Genomic DNA, 19,549 nt, shown 5'->3' with positions numbered 1-19,549 from the left:
AAGTGGAAAATAAAAACAAACACATCAAAATTCACAGTAATTCCTCTGGCAATTAGAAATACTCATCCCATTACAATAGAAGGAAAAGATATACCTTACTCAACCAAGGGGAAAATCCTAGGCCTAAATATTAACACCAGAGGTATAAACAGCCATATTGTACACATAAAGAATACAAAGTAGCATTATCTACAGTTAGGAAATTCCATAGACTAAGTACAAAAATAAAACTCCATCTCATAAAAGCCTGTGTTCTCCCAATTATCATCTACCCACCATACCCACTCATAGGATTGGATTGGATTGGATTTTATTTTAAGGCGCCGCAATATCTGAGGTCATTTGGCGCCGCTACAACTATATGAAAAGACAAAATAGTTAATAAAAAGTAAGTAAAAGCAGATAAAACCAATACAATAGCTAAAAAACTAAAATACAATAATATGAAATAAAACATCAAAATACATATAATAAAATAAAATAGAATTCACAACTTTGGGAGAAGGCCACCTTCTCCCAGAAAACTAAAAACGTCATGGCCTTGGGCCAGGCACTCCGGTCCAAGGACCTTTGAGAGATAATAGACACCGCTATCTCTACCGCGACAGCGGTAGAGGTAGCGGTGTCTTAGATCAGTCAGACTGGGGCACTCGACAACCAGGTGCCGAACTGTAAGTGGCACCAGAGAGTCATCACAGTAAGGCTGAGGTTCCCTGGTCAAAAGGTACCTTTGTGTAAGGTAAGTGTGACCTATGCGCAGTCGCGCCAATAAAGTCTGTAAACGGCGATCCCGGACATGGGTGTATGTCCAGTGAGGGATAGAGGAAGTAGTGATCTCTCCCATTTTCGAGGTTGCGATCCCCGTTAGCCATCTCCTTTGCCATAATGCTGCAACCGCCACACGAATACAGTGAAATACATCTTGAAACGGAACAGGGGCAGGAGATGGAGAGCGACTTGCTGCCTCTTTAGCCAGGCGATCTGAATGTTCATTCCCGGGAACACCTATGTGACCAGAAGGTAGCAGAAGGAGTTGTCTTTGGACTAGTAGACTCAACTGAAGAGCGTGTGGCCAATTAAGCATAGGATGTCGCACCAGTACCGGCCTTCTGGCAGTACAGGAGTTCACGGCGGGCGCTACCAAGGCTGATGAATTGAGTGTTAGCAAGCTGTAGAATGTCCTGCTCCAGGTGATACCTAGGGCATTACCTGGAACGTACCTGGTGAGCATCACGGCAATGGAAACAATAAGCTGCAGCATTGCAATGCTCCTCAGAATGTGACTCTAGTGCTGAGCAATTACCGCATCGAGAAGCTTCCTTGCAGGAGCTTTTGCCATGACCGTAGCCGTAGCACGAGAAACATTGAAGAGGACGAAAATTAAACGCCTCACCCTAAGATTGATAGGACCGATATTAACACGGTCAGGGAGGGTGGAACCAAAAAAAGGTGAGAAGGACCATGTTGGAGGAATTCCTCATCCTAGTCACCTTTTGGACTGAGCTAGGACACATTGCTAGTATTTCCTCTTCTAGAAATTCATAAAGATCTTGACTATAAACACAACCTTTGCTATAATTAAAGGTGGGATGAGCCTTAACAGTCTCAAACATGCTGTCAGAAGGGCATGGGAGATGTTGCAACATCCTCGCTTGCGTAATATCTTTAGCTCGCACTAGCACCCCTTTACCGTATTTCTTGAGGTTTCCCTCAGGAATCGTGCCGATCTCTTTGGACAGGTACCGGGAGGCATGGATGAAATTCCCGTGCCCATTTTTGAAGTACGCCACAAACCAACGTGGAGGCGGTATCTGGCGGACTTCTGGAACTGAATTCTCTAAATAGTTTTCAAAAAAATTTTGAATGTAATCCATGTCACTGTCTGAAATATTACGTGACTGAAGAAATTCAGTTTTAAAGCCAGAGCCGGCAAGGGACAGAAATGCTACATGTTCATAAGCCAAACGGGCTTCATCACATGACATAAACGTCACATAGCAGCGGTTAGAAGGAAAGTTGTTTCGAGGAGAGCAAACACCACGGTACCGTAGCAGGTTTATTCACAAGACAAGCTTCGATCTAAAAGATTGATTAACACAAGGAATAGGAATTATATGGTGTATCACTTTCAAATCAAAAGTCACCAGTAATGCATTCCAACTGTAGCAATCATGAACAATTATTACATTATAAATATCTTCTGCCTCCTTCAGTAAGTAGTGAAATTAAATTTACTTACAACAATGGCTCCTTTAGTTTGCTTTAACCTCGATATTACACCTTCGTTCTGTCACTGAATACCCGGAATGCGAGGGCGCTCGCCGAACCATATACCACTGTCGGCTCCATTCAGTTCACCTGACACGGGTCATTTACCTTAAGTGATTACAACATACAATAGCGACACTAGTACCTCCCGTTCTCTAATACACTGCAATATTTACATATAAACTTGACAAAGTAAAAAGAACTTCATACCTGTTCCCGGAGTACTTGTCACCTGGGCAGCTGCTTCAGTACTACCGAGAATTCTACCTGACCCGACGATATACCAGCTGACTAGCTTGACGTGGCGAACCTGAACTCGGTGATGAACCCTATCTTGCGGACGTGGCGAATCCATCCCTCATTACAAATTGTAAATTACCCGAACAATGAGCACAAGCGAAATACTTAACTGATAATGGTAATCACAGTTATACATACAGATATCACCTCGTGATACACTCCGCCCCACAAACAAACAACCCCCAACATAAATTAACTGACAATTACATACAATAGGGAAATCAGTCCTTCTAACAATTTTGTTCCTCTACAGGAAGTAAAACTACAAGCCTATGCACTGATCGACACATGGTCTTGTCTTTGACACCGCTGTAATTATTACCTGCCTTGAGGACTTTATATCTTACATTTACAGTTCTCACAATGTTGTCAACACCAGTCTTAGTTTCTATCACTTGGGCCAGTTTCCATACACCTCTGATTATGTTTGGATCTTGAACAAGCACTATGTCCCCCACCTTGACGTTCCGTTTTGAGCAATGCCATTTTGAATGCAAAAGTAAAGTGGGGAAGTAATCTCTCTGCCATTTCCTCCAAAACCCTTCAACCAGGTCAGTGATGAATTTGAGTCTCTTATTTGGGTCGTCCTTTTCATAAAATTTTCCATGGGGAACCTTTACACTGGCTCGGCCGAGAATTAATTCATTGGGACACAAGTAGGTCCCAAGATCAATGCAATTGCCTGGTTTTATCCCAATAGGTCTTTCATTGATCAAGTTGGCAGTCTCATACAGTACGGTCTGTAACTCTCCAAACGTCAAAATAGATTCTCCTATTACACGAGTTAGTCCTCTCTTGACAAGTCTTATCAAGGACTCACAACATCCGTTGTACCATGGTGCATCGGCCGCTTCATTGAAATGCCACTCCATTCCTTCCGATGTTCCGAAGCTCGTGATTTCTTCCATGTTCCATTGTTTGACCATGTCTTTCAGTACTTTACTTGCTGCTACCAGTTGAGTTCCATTATCTGAATGTATTGTGCGGGGAAATCCCCTAATGCTTACGAATCTTCTCAGAGTGGCAAGGAAATCTGTCATGCTGTAACCTTCAGAGAGATCGAGGTGTACGGCTCGAGTAGTAAGGCATGTAAAGATCAATCCGAAGCTCTTCCCTCTTGTTCTGCGTTTCACAGCATCCCTGATGATGAATGGACCAAACAAATCTAGAGCAGTATGAAAAAATGGTGGCGTTGGTTTCATCCTCTCCTCCCTTATTGGTCCCATGTACTGCTTCTCCACTTTACCTTCAAGTTTTCTGCAAGTAACACATCTAGACTTTATGGACTTAATGATTTTGCGTGCCCTAGGTACCCAAAATTTTTCTTGTAGTTTACATAGAGTTGATTCGACGCCACCATGATCAGAGTTATGAAGATGGTTTATGTATAATCTGGTAAAATCATGATCAGCTGGCAGTAGCACGAATGTTTCTCTATTCCAGTTCATCTTTAACCAGTTTGCTATTCTTTGGCCCACTACAATAACACCATCCTTCGTTGTAGGACCGAGTCTCTTAAACGTGACTTCCCAGTTCGTCAGGTGCTTTTGACATACCAGTATCCAAAGGTTTTCAGCTTTTTTCAGATCATCTGAAGTGATTCTTCTTCCGATCCCTTTGAAAGACCTCATTTCCCCCACATTCATTATTCTGCAAGTCACTCTCAGCAGTTTCATGTAATCATTGTAATATCTTATATTTATTCCACATACTCCCTCGTGTGTTGTTTCACAAGACAGCGTGACACCTATTCTGTCTGTGAGTTGGGCTTCCTCCACGTGTTTGATTGGCCATTGAGACACTGGTAGAAGCATGAATTCAGGTCCCCGTTGCCATGTGGACTCTCTTGTTAACTTGCTTGCGTTACATGGTCTTGTGGTCAGGTCGGCAAGGTTGTATGTTGTGCTGATCCACCACCATTCACTGGTATTGGATTTGTTTTGAATCTCCGATAGTCGAGTGGCCACAAATGTTTTAAATCCATAGGTTTCCTTCCGAATCTGTGACTGGACAATTGCAGAGTCCGTAATGTGGTAGACAGTCTCGAACTCCCAGTTACATTCTCTTTCAATAGCCTCTCGCAGCCGCACTGCTAAGACTGCTCCACATAGCTCCAATCGTGGTATCGTGATTTGCCGGGTGGGTGCTATCCTGTTCTTGGCTGCGATCAATCTAGCCTCGTATCCTCCTCCTTCCAACTTCCATCTGACATAGGCACACGCGCCGTATGCCAGAGAGCTGCCGTCCGAAAACACAACAAGGATGGGCTTGCCTACTGCCTTCTCAGGTTTCATGCACCTCTGAAATCTAAGATGTTCAACATCAAATAAATTACAGAAAAATGATTTCCATTGCTTTATATATTCCTGAGGAAGAGAATCATCCCAGCCAATGGATTTCAGGCCCTTCTTGGTATCTGGTGTCTTGTCATCACAAATCATTGCTCTCATCATCAACTTTGCCTTTAGTGTCACTGGCAGTAATAGTCCTAGAGGGTCATAGATGGATGAAATCTGACTCAATACCATCTGACGCGTCAGCCTCTCAGGAAAATTCCTCATACATTCTTCACGATCCATGTCAGGGTCACAGCGCATTCCTCTTTTCTTTGGAGAGAAATTGACTTTGATCTTGAAGAAAAATTCATCAAGTTTTGGGTTCCACTTTAGTCCCAGTATCTTTTCTTCATCAGAGTTAATTATATTTATATAGTCATGGCTGACATCACCACTGACAGTCCAGTGTTTGATGTGAAATCCACCCTCCTTTAAAATGCACTCCGTGGCATTCATATCTTGGATTGCCTTGTCTTCGCTAGCACTCGAGAATGCTATATCATCAACGTATGAATTTCTAGATATTATTTCATTCACTCTTGGATACTCACTCGTATATAATTCCGCCGTCTTTCTCATGGCTATCATGGCGATGGCTCCACTGCATCTGTCTCCGAAGGTGACAGCGGTGAGGACGTAATGATCAGGTTCTTTCTCGGTATTCATGTCACGCCACACAAATCTGTGTGTGTGCTGTTCAAGTGTTTCCAATTTGATTGCATGATACATTTTTTAAACATCTCCCACCGACGCTACGCGTTCTTCTCTAAACCTGAGTAGTACTCCACACAAATTATTGATAACGTCTGGTCCTTTCGCCCACCAATCATTGAGACACTGTCCCATATATTTCGTTGATGCGTTGAAGACTATTCGAAGCGGGGTAGATGCCGAGTCTGGCTTCATTACTTCATGATGAGGTATATAATGAATTGGACCATTATATGATTGCATCTCTCTGTAACTGAGTTTTCTGGCAACCTTTCTCTCTTTCATATCATCAATTTCATGTTGATATTTCTGTGTGTATTCAGTTCCTATGTTTCGAAGCCTGGCTTCCAGAGACTTCATTCTTGCGATGGCAGCATTTACATTGTTCTTTAGTTCCCGTGGGTCCTTTATCCATGGATAAGTTGATGTCCATTCCTTTCTTTCGGCGTTGTAGTTCAATCCATCCTCAATTAGTGCTGTCTCTCTCTCTTCTTTCATGCTGTGGTTTGATTGCGAGCAGTTTCGGCACAAGCATTTTGGACACAGGTTTACATTCTGTGAAAGTGCTTTCCAGCGTGAAAAACTCATCTAACTTTCCACCCAAGTCAAAACTATTTCCCATCAAGATGTGATGTGCAGGAATCTCAACAGCTACATGGTTAGTTCTCACTGTGACATGTCCGATTTTTCCTCTCTCGGACATGCGATTCTGCAGGCCTCTGACGCAATACCCGAAGGAATTTCTTAACAACTGTAAACTTCCACTAGTTTGCACTACTTCGGGAAGTAATTCACAGTGATCAATACCCATGAGAATATCTAAGTGCCCTTGTGGTCTCCTTATATCTTGGGAAGTAACTCCATTGAACTGAGAGGCTATATCCGACATATCTGGGTTGCTAATTGTAGTGGAAATCTCATCAATCCCAACAGCTGTTATTTTCACCTCGTTTCCATCCTTGTCATGCAGTGATAATGTGTATTCCTTAGTCAAGAAGGTTTCCTTGTCATTTCCACCTTTATCATGCACATGGTGATATCTTTTCCTCGAACCCCGAGTTCACGAGCCTTTGCGTGTCTAATAAGTGTCATGTTAGATCCAGAGTCATATAAAACGGACACGGGTTTTCCGTTGCACATTGCTGTTCCTATTGCAAGCAGGGCTCTGTTGTCTTGGCAATTAGCAATGTTGAACAAAGCACTATTGCCATTCTGAATCAGTGCATCATGTATTAATGGATGATGGTGTCTCGAGCATATCTTATTTCTTACAAATACGTTACATTGCTTACCGGTGGTGCAGTAGCGAGCCAGGTGATTTCCTTCCAAACACTTGAAACATATTCCCCTGGATTTCACTTCTTCCAACCTTGACTCATTATTCAGGGACTTGAATCTTCCACAGTCGTAGATGTCATGGCCTTCTGTGTTATGCAACCAACACCATTTTTCACTGGGACGAGCGCCTGGGTGGATTTTTCTTACCGTCTCAACCAAGTTCATAATATGTTTTTCCATTTCTTTGTTCTTACTCTCTTGCATTATCCGAAAATTTCTAATTTCATCAGCTACATTATAGTCTTCCATGTTATCAACTACACTGGTAACATTATTAACATTCTTCATCGAGCTACCACTCCTGACACTCGAATCCATATATTCTATGGTTTGTTTCTCCTTCAATAAAAATTTAAGCAATTCAGGAAACAAATCACGAGTGTCAGCTATCCTCCGGGACTCCTTGACCCATTCTCTTTTCTGGAGTGCAGGCAACACCTTTTCCACCATACTCACAACATATGCTGTACACAATTCAGCTTCCAAATTCACTTGTTTCAGATCATACCAACACTGTTCTACCTTTTCTACCATTCTCGTGAATCCTCTGCTGTCGCCTTCATGCAACAGCTTCAGTGATTTTATTTCACTTATTACATTATCCACTATTTTCCGAGTGTCACCGAACTGGTCATCAAGTCTCTCAAACATCTTGTCATAATCGTTTTCACATCCTGCTATGCACTTAAGGGCATCACCGCCGAGACACTGTTTCAGTGCAAAAGGGTCTTTTCCATAGTGCTCCTCCACAATGCGGACGAAGTCCGCCTTGAAGCCGGGGTAGTCTCTTAGATCACCGAAGAATTTAGGAGGTTCCAGTGCTTAACCTTGACTTTCATTCTATTTTCACTTGTATTCGATTTATATACTTGGCTTAAACACTTATTAACTTTCCACAATTGATATGTAAGACTCCGCTGCAGGTAAATTTTCCTCATCACACAGCTCCATGTACCTGTCATTGATAATCTCCAGTTGTTCAAATGCATTCCATACTTCACTGTACATTGCCTGTAGCATATCAGGCGATCTTGTCTGTCAACACAGCTAGAAAACATGGACACTTTTCGAGTCACCTTTCCCTTCGCTATTGCCCGTTGTTTCAGCATATCCGCTTTTGCTGCTTCATCCGATTCTTTCATCGTGGAGGTTGTGTTGTCCAGTAGAGCTGTTATCGAAGTGTTTCGAGGAGAGCAAACACCACTATACCGTAGCAGGTTTATTCACAAGACAAGCTTCGATCTGAAAGACTGATTAACACAAGGAATAGAAATTATATCACTATCAAATCAAAAGTCACCAGTAATGCATCCCAACTGTAGCAATTATGAACAATTATTACATTATAAATATCTTCTGCCTCCTTCAGTAAGTAGTGAAATTAAATTTACTTACAACAATGGCTCCTTTAGTTTGCTTTAACCTCGATATTACACCTTCGTTCTGTCACTGAATACCCGGAATGCGAGGGCGCTCGCCGAACCATATACCACTGTCGGCTCCATTCAGTTCACCTGACACGGGTCATTTACCTTTAGTGATTACAACATACAATAGCGACACTAGTACCTCCCGTTTCCTAATACACTGCAATATTTACATATAAACTTGACAAAGTAAAAAGAACTTCATACCTGTTCCCGGAGTACTTGTCACCTGGGCAGCTGCTTCAGTACTACCGAGAATTCTACCTGACCCGACGATAACACCTACATACCAGTTGCCTAGCTTGACGTGGCGAACCTGAACTCGGTGATGAACCCTATCTTGCGGACGTGGCGAATCCACCCCTCATTACAAATTGTAAATTACCCGAACAATGAGCACAAGCGAAATACTTAACAGATAATGGTAATCACAGTTATACATACAGATATCACCTCGTGATACAAATATCACTACAAAAACTACAAAACCAAGCACTTCAGTTCGCATTTGGAGAACAGTATCCCTGCACCAGCACTATAGAACAATTACACCATACAGCCAATTTACACCCCATAAACATTATTCTACACAACAGAGGAAATAAGATAAAAGGAAAACTAATATACATCCTACAAGATTAATTATACATATCACTCACCTCTGAAGACAACCAAGCAGAATACAGCTAGTTTAGAAAACCTTACCTGAAACTAAGTGAAGAACAGCTGCCGCCGTTATATACGGAGACGGTGGTGTAGTGGGTAAGGTGGTGAGCGTGGGATCGGGCAGACGTCCACGCATAGGTTCGAATCCCACCACGTACAGCCTTAAACACTTTGCCATTTATCGAGTGGTTTAAAATTACCTACATGTCACCATGATACCCAGGTTCTAGGTGGTTACACCCAAGATGAGCTTGGGTGTAATGAGCGGAAACTGAACAGCGCTTCCTACACACTTTTCAAGTGAGCCTACATGCGCTATAGGCCTTAACGTAAAAAAAAAAAAAAACACTAGCACGCACTAACCCGAAGGATCATTAACATTTACTTCATCTACCTAAAATTCAGACTTACCTGAACAGCCGCAAACCACTCTCAAAAACCTGAAAAGGAAGAAAATATGCATCACTTCAAAGCACTTGTGGGGTATAAATGAGAAGGGGGAAAGATAGTGAGCTGCGATTCCAGAGCGCAAGTCCCACCCCGCTCACAGACGAATCATTGCCACTGGCATTACGGCAAGTGGCGCGGGCCAAGGCATTTTTGCACTTCATGCTCAATGGCTGCGCCGCTGACGACCACTTCCTCCTGGACAGTTTAGAGCCTAATGCAGGAGGGAGATTGTGAGCCTAAAGGAGGTGTTGCGGCCCAGCCTGGCATCTATAAGGTCCTAAGACCAGCCTTTTAACCACCCTCCTGGCGGGCCACAGGCATGCCAGGAAGGTCTCTCCCCAGAGTAGTGATGTATTCCTTTAGGGGGCTAGACCACAAGACCATTCTTCCTGCAGCTCCTCCCCAAGTACCACACAATAACACACGTACAGTCTGCATCAGGATGGCAGCCTCAGGAACAGCTGAAAAGAAAGACACTGACATTTAATAAACAAGAATATAAATGACTAGCAAGGGAGTTCGCCCCCCACCTATCTACCTCTTTTAACCCCAACTATGTCTTCTCTAGCTAGCTAGCTAACCTCTCATTTTTCATCCCTCTGTCTATCCCTAAAAAAAAAAAAAGGTAAGGTTTATGTTAGGGTTAGATTAGTGTTTTAAGGAGAATGCTGGGGGGTGCATCCCCCCGAGCTAGGACACGTTAGGTTAGGTTTATGTTAGGGTTAGGTTAGTGGTTTAGGGGGGGTGCGGGGCGCAGCCCTCCCGTCTAGAAAACATTAGGTTAGGTTTATGTTAGGGTTAGATTAGTGTTTTAGGGGGGGTGGTAGGAGGGGGGCGCAGCCCGCCCAGCTAGGATACGTTAGGTTAGGTTTATGTTACAAGTAGGTTAGTGTTCTAGAGGCGGGTGTGGGGGGTGCAGCCCTCTCGGCTAGAAAATGTTAGATTAGGTTTATGTTAGGGTTAGGTTAGTGTCCTAGAGGGAGGGATGTGGGGGGGCACAGACTCCCCGCCAAGAATACCCTAGGATAGGTATATGTTAGAGTTAGGTTAGTGCCCTAGAGAAGGAAGGTTATGTTAAGTAAAACTTCCCTCCATTTAGGGATATTTTTCTAGATTTGGAGAAATTTCCCTAGATTTAATGAAATGTCCTCAGATTTAGGGAAATTCTTCAAATATGTAGGGAAATTTCCTTAGATTCTTCAAATGTCCCCCCCATAAAACACCCGTTTCTCCACAGGCCCCCAAGCTTGTTGGGACTGGGGTGGGATGACATAAGAATATATAAGGAGGTGCTGCTATTGGTAAGATTTACCATATATATATATATATATATATATATATATATATATATATATATATATATATATATATATATATATATATATATATATATATATATATATATATATATATATATATATATATATATATATATATATATATATATATATATATATATATATATATATATATATATATATATATATATATATATATATATATATATATATATATATATATATATATATATATATATATAGTGTTGCGGCAGCGCACGGGGTGGTAGCTACTTGCAGGAGTGAGGTGGTATTGAGTCAGAGACAGGAAGTGGGCACCGGATCTGCATGGCCATACACGTGGAAAAAGCAGCAGTGATTGGCTTAGATGTGGGACAAGGGAGCCCCGGCTGTATTTAAGCCGCTGTCTCTGCCCCCAAGCTCTCTCTACCCGCTCTGCTCTAGGCCTGGTTGCTTGCTGGTGCATGGCCGGTTCCCTGCTCTCTGTGTCTACCCAGTCGTGAGTGAGTTAGTCCTGTCCTCTATGTTGCTCTTGTCACCGCTGTCTCGCGCTCGTCCTATATTACTCTGTCACTGCCTGTTTTGTACTGTGTTACCCAAGGAAACGTAAAATCTGTACCAAGTGTTTCCTGCCAGTCGTGCCTGTCTAAGTCCCCTGCCTGAGTTGCCTACCTCGCTTCCCTCGCTAGTTATGGACCCTCGTCAACGTTATCCCTGTGCCGCCCTGTCCTGAATGCTGTCCTGGTCTGCCACTGATGAATAAGTGAGTTACGGTAGCGGCTGTGGAAGTGGAAGTAAGGACCTTGGGTGCCCTGCCTTGCCCTGTGGTTGCTGGGTGTGGGCGTCCCTGCTGCTCTGTGGGTGGCGGTCATAACAATTGGTGTCAGGAGTTTTGGGATTAAGTTTGGCTAGCGAGGTTGCCAGGTACGCGTGAACAATGGCAGACTCAGACGTGAAAGGCAGTGAGATGCCAGAAAACAGGTGGGAAAGTCTGGAAAACAGTTGGAAAAGGATGGAAAATTTGGTCGATGAGTTGGCACATGAAGTAAATTTGCAATTGGACAAAATGGTACAAGAAACAATTGCGCAAATGGACAACATAATAAGTGAAGCTGCAGCGCGACAGGAAAGGAAAAGGAGACGTGAAATAAATGCAGCGATGGTGCGGCAGGACATGTGACAGAAGAGTTCAAGGAGGAACTGGTGGCAGTGAAAAAAACAGTGCTAGGGACGCACTGGAGTCGTCGAAAGCGAGGTGGACGGCTGCCCATGTCCTGAGGTGGTGGACACTGGTGCGGCGAAGACCGTAGTCGGTGAAGAAATTGTGGCAGTGCAAGACCTCCCTGTGTCAGACCGGCATCTGTGTGGCGTGACTGGCCACTGTACGACGCCACGAGGCCCCGTAATGTCTACGATCACGGTGGGTGGCGTTATGAAGCTACCAGGCATTCGTGGCCGACATGGAGGAACCCTGTCTGGTGGGGCTGGACTCCCTGGTTCAGAGTGCAGCGTGTGTGGACTCCGGAAGGATACAGATACAAGTATGTGAGGAAATGTTACCGCTGATCTTGGAGGACGCTGCTGAACAGGTCGAGAGCCCTGTGAGGAGTTCAGATGTCGAGGACGAGAGGCTGGAGCTGCACTGCCGAGTCGTGAGGGAAGGTGAGGTTGCAGACGCCACTGTGAGAGCCCGTGAAAGCCAGGCAGCGGTGACTAGCTGCGGTAGTGAGGTTGCAGACGCCACCGGGACAGCACGCGGACTGCAGGCAGCGGCGAGCAGTGACGGTCGTGAGGCGGATGGAGACGCAGGTGAAGCGAGCCCCGCGCTATCTCCACATGTGGTGGACTTGGAGGTGTGTAGTTCCACCAACCTGACTCCTGAACAGGTGGTGAAGATGGAGAAGCGGTTGATGGAGCACGAGGACGTCTCCAGCCGAGATGCACAAGACCTTGGCTGCACGTCGCTGGTTCAGCCCTCCAACACGGCAGACAGTCAGCCGAGGAAGCAGCCATATAGCAGTGTCCCGTTGGCCAAGAGAGAAGAGATGAGGCTGCCTCTGGACCTGGCCACTGTACAAACACCTGAGGAAAAACTACCACAGAGGGCACATGAGGTGGTAGTGACGTTGCAGCAGCGGATGGAGGCTACGCGGCGACAGGTGGCGAACGATCGCCGCCATGACCCGCCGCTACCAATTGCGCGACGGTGACGCCCAGTATGCGGTGTGGGACCGCGGCAGGCGGCACAAGCCTCGTAAGAAACGAGGCACCACTCTGAAGAGGCTGAAAAATTACTGGGAACGTGGGAAGGCCATAGACTGCTCTGCAACGACTCACAGCCGTCACCTACAAGCTGGAAGTTGTCACAAGCAAGTGGCAGCGCGTCGTCTACGTCGGCCGCCTGTGGGGTGTCGTGGAGGAAGGATATTTGTGGGGTCAGCAGGGATCACCCTCGTCGCTGGACAAGTGAGGTGAGAAGCGACAGTGAGGTGGTGGGAGACGACGATAAACAATGTTGCAGAGTGTGTGTGTTGTGACAGTGACAGTGAATAGTTGGGACGACTATTTTTCGTGGGGGAGGGCAGTGTTGCGGCGGCGCAGTGAGGAGTGGTAGCTACTTGCAGGAGTGAGGTGGTATTGAGTCAGAGACAAGAAGTGGGCACCGGATGTGCATACATACACGTGGATAAAGCAACAGTGATTGGCTTAGATGTGGGATAATGGCAGTATTGCAAGGGGGGGCGGCTGTATTTAAGCCGCTGTCTCTGCCCCCGAGCTCTCTCTTCCCGCTCTGCTCTAGGCTTGGTTGCTTGCTGGTGCATGGCCGGTTCCCCGCTCTCTGTGTCTACCCAGTCCTGAGTGAGTTAGTCCTGTCCTCTCCGTCGCTTTTGTCACCGCTGTCTCCGCGCTCGTTCTATATTACTCTGTCACTGCCCGTTTTGTACTGTGTTACCCAAGTAAACGTAAGAAGCTGTACCAAGTGTCCTGAATGCTGTCCTGGTCTGCCGCTGATGAGTAAGTGAGTTATGGTAGCTGTGGAAGTTGAAGTAAGGACCTTGGGTGCCCTGCCTTGCCCCGTGGTTATTGGGTGTGGGTGTCCCTGCTGCTGTGTGGGCGGCGGTCATAACAATATATATATATATATATATATATATATATATATATATATATATATATATATATATATATATATATATATATATATATATAAGTGAGGATAATTTACTCTCACAGAGGTCTAATAGCACTAGTTCAGGGGGGGCTGTGAACTTTCCATTAAAGATAGTTGTGATCTACGTTTCCCTTTGTCTTCTCGCAAAATTACATGCACTTACCACACATACACCCTTCACTTATGATTCAAAATAAAAAAAAATGGCTACTTCTAACCCAGCCTCGGACCAACTGAAAAACGACTTTTGGCACTGACAGCCAAAGCAATAACACCTCTCTCTCGTCGCAGTTACCAGCTCGCCGATTTGCTCGCCGCAGAGCTGCTCTAACTGCCGCACAGGTACTACACTCATACCTGCTTGTCCTTTCGAGCTTAGCGGCTGTGAGGAATTGCTGGCAACAAGTATCCGGCTTTTTTTTTTTGCACCCAGTGAGTGTTTGTCTCAGTGTTGCGGCTCACCAACGTCCAAGTCCAGAGGTTTCCAGCCACTACAACCGGCTCACCTTCACACGTGGACTTGGGGCTCTCCCTCTTGGTGAGAGCTCACCCATGTGCAGCAATTTTTACTCTCTACTGTAATCAAACAGAAAGGTCAAAGAAGAAGATATAGAAGAATGTTCAAATTCCCAAAATCCAACACCATTAAATTTCAGAGCTGGACACTTCCATACCTCGGTGCTTTGTTTTTGCACCCAGTGAGTGTTTGTCTCAGTCCAAGTCCAGAGGTTTCCAGCCACTACAACCGGCTCATCTTCACACGTGGACTTGGGGCTCTCCCTCTTAGTGAGAGCTCGCCCGTGTGCAGCAATTTTTACTCTCCTACTGTACTTTCTTTTCGCCCTTAACGTCCTCCAGGTTGGTGAAAGTGAACCCCAAGGCTTGCTCGAGGGGGAAGCCATTAATTGGCTGCCTTAAGCCACCTGGATAAGGTCGGGCAAAACTATAATAGGGTCAGGAGTGAAGCAGGGTGGCTACGATGTCTGCTAGCAGCTGGGTCATCAAACTGGTTTACACAGGTAGGCTTCTCGACATTTACTCTCCTAGCTGGATCATATGTCGGGCTTCGGCCCCTTTGTAGTACACTTTTTGTATTTATTATAAAACCCACTTATGACTAAAAATGGCTAGAGTTAAAGCGAAATACAAGAACGCCAAAGACGGAAAGAACAAAGTAGAACTATTGCAAACTCTGGCCCAGCATCACATATACGCCACAAAAATAATCATTACCAACGACGGCCATGTTGTACTCATTCGAACTGATAATGACACAGATAAGTTCCTCTCAACTGAAATCTCCAACGAACTCAAAGGAAAGCATTTGGAGCCACTCACCCCCCTAGAATTGAAAGCTAAACGCTCTATCATCATGACTCGTCACGATGATTACATCTACCAAAAGACCAAAGATCTAAAACTGGAATTAACATTAAAAATCAAACAGAAAGATCAAAGAAGAAGATATAGAAGAATGTTCAAATTCCCAAAATCCAACACCATTAAATTTCAGAGCTGGGCACTTCCATACCTCGGTCCGCACCTCCGCTCCTCTGTACCTGCGGACCACCAAACGAGATGCGGAGGTCCGAAGTGCGGAAAAATTTTCAAAAGTGCGGAAGTAACAGGTACGGAAAGGCGAAATTTTAAGTCCGTATCTCCGCAGCTGAGACATGTGCGGAAAGGCGAAATTCTGAGTCCATACCTCCGCGCCTGAAATTTTCAAGGATAACCCGACCCCCCCTCCAAAAAAAAAAAAAAAAGAGTAAATGAATAAAGACGACTAACAGTCCACACTCAGTAGCATTACTTTCGGCCGTTTTTGGCGGTCTGTGCAACCAGGCATGTTTTCCCGCCACTTAGTGACGTCACTCATTCAGGTCTAAAGCAAGTTCTCTCTCTCTCTCTCTCTCTCTCTCTCTCTCTCTCTCTCTCTCTCTCTCTTGTCTTCAACTCTAAAACATTGGCAAAATTTTCCTTCCATATGGTAACAGTGAGGGCCGCTGCTGCTGCTGTGGTGTAGGTTGTCCACTCTTCCCCTCACCCCCTCACCCCCACTATTCTCTCCCTCCTCCATTTGGGTCTATGGTGGTGGTGGTGATGGTGACGGTATTTATTTTCTTATTCTTGATTTTTATGACATCTGTGCCTGCTAGAGAGAGAGAGAGAGAGAGAGAGAGAGAGAGAGAGAGAGAGAGAGAGTTGCCAGGTTCTTGTAACTAGAAAATGCCAGATGCAACTAAAAAATAGGCAAAATATATATATATATATATATATATATATATATATATATATATATATATATATATATATATATATATATATATATATATATATATATATATATATGGAGCTCTGCTGTATCATTGCCTTGTATTTTGTTATATTTTTTGGGGTGCGGATAAGATTTTTCAGGCATGCGTTAATAGTTTTGGGTACGGTACCGGAGGAGCGAAGGTGCGGTACCCGACCGAGGGAAAAAAATTTAGGTGCGAAAATACATGTACGGACTACATGCGTTTCGAGGTCCGGAGGCGTGGTACCGGACTACCCGATATCCAGTAACGCGCCCAGCTCTGTTAAATTTACATTCCACCAACTTTCAACAGCCATGAAAGCCATCGATGAAGGGTTATTCTTTTGTTCAATGTCCGTACCACCTACATAAATTAAAGAGGAAACCTATTTTGCAATCACAACCTGCATGCGCTGCTATGCACTCGACACTCATTATACTAACATATGCCCTCAGCTAAAAAAAATACAAGATATGTTCAGAATGTGGAGATTTAGGACACATCTAACAAGACTGCACAAGCAACAACAAACTGTGCATAAACTGCGGAGGACAACATCACACACTAGCCATGAGATGCCCAGAAAGGAAAAAAATGAAAGCTACCAAAAGAAAAGCAACTACACCCATAATCAATAATCAACTTTCATACAGTGACGCAACAAAGAAAACTATACCATTCACAATGCTTGAAATCAAAATAGACAAAGACACCCTTTCAAAAATTCTGACATGTATCCTCCACGCACATATCTACAACATTGGTGAACCAGGTTCATATGGTAAAGTGCTAGAAGAAACACTGATAAGCAACAACTTACCACCGATAATCATACCACAGACACCACCTAGTAGGAAAATAATGGAAATGGCAGGCATGGACACAAACAACACTACACATACACGGCCTGGTAGCTCAGTACACGGCCCGGTAGCTCAGTGGTTAGAGCGCTGGCTTCACAAGCCAGAGGACCGGGGTTCGATTCCCCGGCCGGGTGGAGATATTTGGATGTGTCTCCTTTCACGTGTAGCCCCTGTTCACCTAGCAGTGAGTAGGTACGGGATATAAATCGAGGAGTTGTGACCTTGTTGTCCCGGTGTGTGGTGTGTGCCTGGTCTCAGGCCTATCCCAAGATCGGAAATAATGAGCTGTGAGCTCGTTCCGTAGGGTAACGTCTGGCTGTCTCGTCAGAGACTGCAGCAGATCAAACAGTGAATTACATGCTGACACAAACAACACTACACATGCAACAGTAAGCAATCTTTCACACACAGACACAAACAACTATAAGCATACTGACATAAGCAATATTGTACATACTGACACAACCAACAAAAATACAGATCATTCAAACATAGGTGACTCACTCCCAGTAACAAATGAAACTAACACCAAAATCCAATAAAAGGGAAGGTAAAGACCTGGGAATCTTAATTATAACACCACAGTCTCAGGGATGGCTTAAAGACACTTGATGAAAAAAAAAAAAAACTTAGAGACCGCTTAGAAAAATAATATATTTAAATGAACTTACACAGATATGACAAAATAGATGTGTATAACGCCATCATCAACAATGACATTAATTTACAAGGATGCTGGAAACTATTGGAAGATAAAATCTTCAGAAAAAAACAAGATCAGGGGCAATCAAGCAAATGACGCCTCCACCATCCAAACAAAGAAGGCACAGACACCTAAGTAAGTAAACAACATTATGCATTGATTGATACATTTATTGTTGAATTAATAAATAAATAAAACAAAGGAGGAGGATGGACCTTGCCACCCAACCCCTGGGCAAAGACTTAAGGTTAAAGTATAAAGAAATATATAAATAGACAGTATACATAACAAAAATACGAGTACTTCAATAAATAAATACAGATATTGCACACCTTATTGCATAAACATCCTACAGTCTGGGGTCAAACTGAGGATATTCCCTGAGTATATCCCTGAGAGTGGTTGAGTCTAGGTGATGGTCAATGAGGCTATACAAGTCATGTTGACCTTGTGGCCTAAATTGAGCAATGAGAGGACATTCCATGATATAGTGACGCAGAGTATGTCCCCTTGGTGCAGCACACAGCAAACAGCACACACCAGGAAAAGCATTGACTTCCCAAAAATAATTGTAGCCTAATCTGAGCCTCATTGCCACCCTGTCGTGTGATGCAGTGTGTCTCCCATAAGTGTAAGCACAGCTCTGGGAGACATGTGCATAGTGAAGACTACTGCTGTGACAACAAAGCTCCAACTGATCACTAATGCTATTATGTACAAAGTCCTTAATGCTACTCTTAACATAACCAGAATGTACTCAGTGTCAGGGTCCACTGTGTCATCTTGGAGGGCACACTGAGCAAGGTGGTCTGCTTTTTCATTTAGCGGGATACCCACATGAGAGCGTATCCAGGTGAAATGGACTGTGGCACCAGCACCTTCTAGGGCGTGGATGAGATCAAGACACTTATTAACTAGATCACAGTCCATGGGGGAGGTGGATTGAAGGGCATACAGTGCAGCCTGACTGTCAATAAAGAAATATACATTCTTATGGAGAGGCGCCACAATATGGAGCGCCTCCAGTACAGCATACAGTTCTGCTCTAGTGGAAGACATGTGTGCAGGGAGCTGCCTGGAAACCTCAGTGTCAGTTTAGAGATGTGGTCACGGATGAACAGCCCACATACAGACCTGCTGCCATTGACTGACCCATCACAATAAACATGAATACCCTGAACGTGGGGGTACTTGGACAATTTAGTCATGAACATGTCTTGCTGCACATGAGGGAACCAGTCTCTCTTGGGCTGATGCAGACAGTGAATATCAACACTGACACGGTGACGGTTCCAGGCGGGTTGTAGCGGTGACATAACAACGTTAATACATGTCTCGGCTACACCTACACTTGTCAGTACTCCCAAGATCTTCCTGAGGTATGGTGTTGTAGGAGTGTGAGGATCATGATACTGGGGGATCAGTGATCCCTTCAGAGTCAGAGCCCGTGCATAGCATCCGATTAACTGTGCGACAAGTAATTTCCTGTACCTTGCACATAATACTCGGTAGGTGCAGTTCAGCTCTGAGGACTTCAATCCGTGCAGTCCTGGGGCATCCCAAGATTATCCGCATGGCTTCATTCTGAACAAGCTCCAGGGGACGGAGTTGGATGACGCTAAACTGTATTAAAACAGGGGCGGCATAATCAATAAGGGACCGTATGACAGATATATAGAACATTCTTAGAACTGGAATGCTAGCCCCCAGGCCCCTGTTT

General features: G+C 44.4%; 1 protein-coding gene across 1 annotated transcript; it reads right to left on the bottom strand.

Moving 5' to 3' along the window:
- Positions 1-636: 636 nt before the first annotated feature.
- On the bottom strand, positions 637-5,570 carry LOC123520764. The gene is made up of 2 exons (XM_045283333.1): positions 2,891-5,570; positions 637-713 (listed from the first exon to the last, which is right to left on the bottom strand). The coding sequence occupies exons 1-2, from the start codon at positions 5,568-5,570 to the stop codon at positions 637-639; spliced, it is 2,757 nt and encodes a 918-aa protein (XP_045139268.1).
- Between the last annotated feature and the right edge of the window lie 13,979 nt (positions 5,571-19,549).

This window comes from Portunus trituberculatus, chromosome 47 (assembly GCF_017591435.1).
Source record: "Portunus trituberculatus isolate SZX2019 chromosome 47, ASM1759143v1, whole genome shotgun sequence".
Taxonomy (NCBI): Eukaryota; Metazoa; Arthropoda; class Malacostraca; order Decapoda; family Portunidae; genus Portunus; species Portunus trituberculatus.
The sequence above is the reverse complement of the archived record's forward strand: the minus strand, read 5'-3'. Positions and strand labels throughout refer to the sequence as shown.